This window comes from Hippocampus comes, unplaced genomic scaffold, assembly GCF_001891065.2.
Source record: "Hippocampus comes isolate QL1 unplaced genomic scaffold, H_comes_QL1_v1.1 scaffold130, whole genome shotgun sequence".
Taxonomy (NCBI): Eukaryota; Metazoa; Chordata; class Actinopteri; order Syngnathiformes; family Syngnathidae; genus Hippocampus; species Hippocampus comes.
Window position 1 is genome coordinate 1,450,758 of NW_017842057.1, and position 6,529 is coordinate 1,457,286.

The 6,529-nt window shown below is 40.1% G+C and overlaps 1 protein-coding gene across 1 annotated transcript in view; it reads left to right on the plus strand.

Annotated features, from left to right (window-relative positions):
• The window catches only part of adgrd2 (adhesion G protein-coupled receptor D2), a 49,163-nt gene that overhangs the window by 25,426 nt on the left and 17,208 nt on the right, over positions 1–6,529 (plus strand). Inside the window, exon 16 of the mRNA XM_019861021.1 lies at positions 4,546–4,699. Coding sequence (XP_019716580.1) covers positions 4,546–4,699 — 154 coding nt within the window. The remainder of the gene's footprint in view (positions 1–4,545; positions 4,700–6,529) is intronic.

Genomic DNA, 6,529 nt, shown 5'->3' on the forward strand with positions numbered 1-6,529 from the left:
ACACACACACACACACACACACACACCTGTATGTATATATATATGTCATGGATTCTACTGCGGGCCCCGACCTTCCTGTGTGGAGTTTGCATGTTACTGGTGGCACGGCGCTCGACTGATTAGCACATCTGCCTCAGAGTGCATAGGTCCCAAGGTTACAATCCTATCTTCGGGCTTCCTGTGTGGTGTTTGCATGTTGTGCGTGAGTTTTCTCCAGGTACTCAGGTTTCCTCCCACATTCCAAAAATATGCACGGTAGGTTAATTGATCACTCAAAGTTGTCCTGAGGTGTGATTGTGATTGGGAGTGGTTATTGTTTGTCTGTGCGTGGCCTGCGATTGGATGGCAACCAGTTCAGTGCTGCTGAATAAACATGTGAAAACCTGTAACCATTGTAAATAGCACAGCCACCTAACGCTGTGTTTTCTATGCTTTTGCTAATTTATTATATTTATTCTACAAATATATTGCTAATGCTTTACATACCTGTCAACTCATACGGTTTTGCCATAGTTCATACGGATTTTGTGGTAAATCTTACGTATATGGCCATATCGCACAAATCATACGGATTCTGAAAATTTCCGTTTTTTTTTAAAAATAACAGGTAGTTCCGTTTGCTTTTGCCCAGAATGGTGCTAGTCTACTCGAATGCTTTCATTTCCGGTAACTTTCCAGTAAATCACGTGGTTCCTAGTTGAAAACAGCAGAGAGTATTCATTATACTTCGGTAGTGTACAAGCAAGTTCTACAAGAAAACAAATATATCATTCATATTTCGTGGGTTTTTTTCTGCCGTTATTTTGACATATAAAATGCTTTGGTATGTTATAAGGATTTTTTGCTCTTTATAAGGATTTTTTTGGGAGTTTATACAGGTTGGCGCTCCGAAAAGTTGACAGGTATGGCTTTATTCTATATTGCACTTATATTGAACTGTGTACAGTTCTTTTCTGAAACATTTATTTTTGTGCAATGAAACACTTTATTTACCCCCCCCCCTAATTTTGCTGCTGTAGACTGCAAATTTCCCCAGTGTGGGACAAATAAAGGTTATCTGAACTTAATCTTAAAAAAAAGACAATTTAGAGTGTTCAATCAGCCTGCCATTCATGTTTTTGGAATGTGGGAGGAAATCGGAGTACCCGGAGAAAACCCACGCAGGCCCGAGGAGAACATGCAAACTCAACACAGGGAGGCCACAGCCGGAGCCGAACCCTGCACCTCTGCACCGTGAGGTCGACGTGCTAACCACTTGATCACTGGGCCACCCACAGTTCATTCATATTGTAAAATAATAAGAAACTCGTGGACTCATACTCCTCTAGAACTGAGCCGCACCACGTTGAATCGAATCAGAATTCCACTGAATCAAACCAAATCGTATCACTTTGAAATGAACCTCCCTTGAAATGTATCAGGATACGTATCGAATCATATTTTATTGGAAAGATGCTCACCCCTACTCTTTACTACAAAGATGAGGCAATGAAAGCTGTTGAGAGTAGAGGTGTCAAATGATCGCGTTAATTGCGATTAATTAATTAGAGTCACATTTGGCGCGTTATTTTTTTATCGCGTTAATCTAAATTTTGATTTCTGCCTTTATTGTTTCTGTAGGTAGGTTGCCTTTTTCTAATAGCCTTTTTTATGTGTTGGCTTCCTGTGTTAAGTTGTTGAGGGTGGGGAAACAACTGTCAGTCACAACCTGAAGCAGACATTGATTGGCTGCCATTATGTTGGGGCTTGTTTAGCCGAAGCTGATAGGCTCCCCTTGGAGTTGGGCGCGCTTAGTAAGCAGCGGTGAGGAGTGGAGAGGTGAAAATTGAGCAGCATGTGAGAGTTCTCGGCACTTCTTCTTCTTCTTCTCCTTTCGGCTTGTCCCTTTTCAGGGGTTGCCACAGCGAGTCATTAATTTCCATCTTTCCCTGTTCTCTGCATCCTCTACTCTGACTCCAACTACCTGCATGTCTTCCCTCACGGCATCCATGAATCTCCTCTTTGGCCTTCCTCTCTGTCTCCTACCTGGTAGCTCCATCTCTAACATTTTCCTACCAATGTATCCCCTGTCCCTCCTCTGTACATGTCCCCCACGTACGAGCCATAGTTGATGTGTCCTCTGTAGACTACTAGAAGTGATTGATGTTTACTTCAGCACTTTTAGTTTGTCATGATGAACAGCGTTACTTCTGAAGTGCTAACTTACAGCACTGTGATTTAAGAGTCTGTTTTATTTATTGTTTTTTATCTGAAGCAAGTTCAGTGTTGAGTACTTGTATTGCTCAGAAAATTGTTCATGCTGTTTTTGACATGTTAACCTAAGCACTTTTTAAGGACCTGATGTTCTATTTCATTTTTATTTTGTAATTCTTTGGAGATTTACAAAAACAAACAAAACAGTGATATTTACCCTCGTGGTCGAAACTAAAGGTTGCAGGTAGGACTTTGACTAGTCTCAAATACAGCAGAAAGTAAATGCCTCGGACTGATCTGTCCAAGTCTGCTGAAAAACAATAAAATACTTTATAATGCCACTTTTTCTTTTATCTTTTGATCTGCCTCAATAATGTGACGTATTTAAAATGAAAATAGGAGTTTTCTCAGTAATTTTTAGATAACATTAAAATATATATTAATTTGATTAATTAATTACTGACCCTAATTAATTAATCACACAATTTTTTTAATCGCTTGACAGCACTAGTTGAGAGACATTTTAGTGTTTGCAAGTGTTGCTTGAAATATTAAAGAAAAACAAACAAACAAACAAAACAACAAACATGACACATACCTGTATATGACCAAACTGTGTTTGGATCCTGACTTAACACTTTCTGGACACAAGACAATCGAGTGCCTCGAAAAGGTAATGCCGGTAAAACGTCAAGTGTCTATTGAGAATGCTTTTGAACACATAGTGCCTCAGTCAAGGACAGAATAACGCATTTATTGGCAAAGATTACTTTTTGTTGGTTAAAGATGTGAAGTTTGGTCATGTGAAAACGCATGAGGGTCGAATAACAGCGGTCTTAAAGGATCTGGTACAAAATTTTATAAAGTAATGGTCAGAGATAAGGGTCGTATATGAAGAGACCATTAAATGTTAGGTTGCAAAGCCTCGGGTTCATACCAAATCAAAAAGTATTACCATTTTTAGGCATCGCTTCATCTATTATCTCCGTGAAACCAAGAGTATTGATTAATGTCTGAAATACCACGGTAAATGGTTCAAATGGGAGATCCATATGAATATTAAAGTCACCCATAATTAGTATATTATCTGTGTGAGTCACCAAGTCAGCCACAAGTTCAGATAATTCATCTAAAAAGCCAGAGTAAGGACCAGGGTACTGCTAAATAACTGCAAGATAAAACGGCAACGAGGCTGTTGATCACGTTGCAAGAATTTCAAATGTTTTTAAGGCGTATTTAGAACGAGGGCTAAAGTTGAGGGTAGATATAGATCAGCCCTTCTTATACATCCTTGTGTGACATATGACCTCACAAAGTTTGGAAGCGAGGCCTCATTTAGCAGTTGTGTTTTAATCAGGTCTCACAAAGTCCAATAATGTTAAGATTGTGTTCTCGAATGAGGTCATTGACTAGCAGGGCTTTCGAGGAGAAGGATAAATTATCATAAGACAGAGTTTCAATCAAGTAAGCTGATCTAAGCTATTTGGCATTACAGGATTTCTAGTCATAATCTTAATAAGCGTTGCCTGGGGTCCATATTGTACTTCGAGCGATTACGGGCGCAGCGAGAGGTTATGACCGTAGGAATCTGATGGTTATTTATTGGCTCTTGAGTACTCTGATTGGGAGCGAGCACAGTGTCATTGATAAGACCGATCACCTCCGTAGAAAATATCAGCAGCATGCAATGCAACAGTAGGTAATAAATCAGTATGTAAAGTGTGACGCTTTAATCTACTGGTACATCGAAAGATGGTTTTTTGTCTCTATGCGTGCCCTGTGACTGGCTGGCGACCATTTCAGGGTTTCGCCTGAAATCATCTGGGATAGAGTCCAGAACCCCTCCCCCCGCAACCCAGTACTGGGTAAGCGGTTTCAAAAAATGACATGACATGACAAATATAAAATAGCTTGCAACTGTTTGAAAAGTCTCAATGTACAGCCAAAATTCCCTTGCTGGTGCTCAGCGGGGATACTGGTGAGCAGCTGGTTTGCTCAAGTCACAGTACTAGTTTGTGTACTTTCTTGTTTCTTTACGTTTGGTTGCCGTTTGGAAAGGGCTTTACAAAAATAACTGTATGCTGTACCAAAATTAGCATGTTCAAGAGATGTGTATATGAGTTCACTCCATTGAACAACAGATAGAGAAAAGGAATAGGTAGTAGGTATGACACGCTCCTTTTGAACCGAGTGCCTCTGGCGATGCTAAGCCAAAGGCCATCCTTTTCATTGCTTGCCTTTGATGGAACTGTTTCCATAGCCGACAAGGATGCTACGACAGGAAAAAGACAGATCAAGAAGAAAGTCATCTGTTGTTGACATTATCATTTCTCTACATTTTGATTCCTGCAGGGTGCCTGTTTTGTGGTGACCGCGCTGCTCCATCTCTTCTTCATGGCCTCTTTTTCCTGGATGCTGGTTGAAGGTTTGCTGTTGTGGAGCAAAGTAGTGTCTGTCAACATCAGTGAAGACCGCAGAATGAAATTGTACTACATCATTGGCTGGGGTAAGCGCATACTTATTCATAATTTCTTACTCTCCATCAACACGGTCAGCATAGAAACTATATATATATATATATATATATATATATATATATATATATAAATCTTCCACTTCAAAAAAACATCCTAACCTCCTGACTACCAGGAAAAAAAAAATGTTGTCCAATCACATTTATTTTGAAATTCCCCAATCTATGTGAAGTAATTGGACTACTCCAAAAGAAATTTTTGAAATTCCACTACATTTTTTAAACACTTGAATACTATGCTCAAATACACTTAAAACAACTCAAACAACACTTTAACGTGTTCATAAGAGTCTTATAAATAAAATGCCAACAGAATTTCAAGACAAAATGTGTTTGATAAAAAGTATTACTTTTCCTCTTCCCATAAAAAGTGCTTGCACTGAGGGAAGCCATTTTCTTACTTTTTCTAACCCCTACAAATTTGGTATCATTGGAAAGCACTGAATGTCCTCTTGAGAGTAACAAAAGGAGTTAATGCGATTGGATGCACTGGGTGGGAGATATTTAGGTTTACAAATGTCCTCTACAGAGGACAAATTTGAACTACTGGTAGTCAGGAGGCTATCATCATATCGCATTCCATGTTTTGAAATATCCTTCAAATCTGCTTTTATTGGAGAGATACACAACCCCTAGTTCTCTATCGATTCATTGATAGATCAGGCTGGTGTCTGGTGGAATCCTCATCCGTATGATATGGCGAGTTGATGAAGCTATATCTTTCAAATAAAATTTCATATATATCTCAAAATATTTAAAGAGGAGTGATTCGATTAGGTTAGATTCGTTGCACTCACATCTTTAAACTCAAAACCGATTTTTCCCTATTGAAATCGTTTTGTTTTTTTTTTGTTCACCTCCCTTATATTTACACATATACACTCAGTGGTCACTTCAGTAGGTAGGTAGACCTGCACCATTAGAGTATAATTTATAGGAGTAGGATAAATTCTGTGTATGACTTTTCACATTTTATCCCACTGAAAAGCAAAGGAAGCTGTGTGCCGCATAAAATCCCACTGAAAAAAAATAAACATACATGTCAACTTTGGCCATCCGCAAGGGTGGAGTGCTGAGTTGTTGGGGTCACTCTGAGCACGTGGTGTCCTCCAAGAGGGACGCACCAGTGCCTATGGCAGCAGATATGTGCCTTGGCGGGGTTGATGCACAGCTTCTTCCTGCTTCTCCTCATATTTTCAAGGGGGACTCAATGACAGCATGTGTCTCTGCTTTGATGGCATCGTGTCTTACTGGCGAGCTGGTGGTGTGGACGGCTTGTATAGACATTTGTCAGGCACTGGGCACAGTCATGCAGGAACAGAAAAGGGCCGTTGAATTTGGAAAAGCCACGTGACTCCAGAACACTATAAAGGCCAAACGTTGTGGGGGTGTTCCAGGAGTATGACATCCAGGGGGCTCACTTCTACAAGCTATTCGCTCATTGTACAGAAAGAGCAGAAGCTTGGTTGCTGCCATAAGGTCAAGCTTGTCCACACTCTCGACTCTGCCAGAAGTACAAGTCGTGAAAAGTATTTTCTTCCGCAGCATTTTGAGGCTTGACCAATGAGAGTATGTGAGGACCTTGATCATTCAGGACAGTCTGAAGATTGCTGCTATACTCTTTCACATTGAGAGAGACCGGAGGTGGCTGTGGAAAGAAAAGTCTACTTTAGCGTACTTGTACATCAGAATTTCACAGTATTACGCACGCAAACAGACACACACACACACACACACACACACACACACACACACACACACACACACACACACACACACACACACACACACAAACTCAAACAA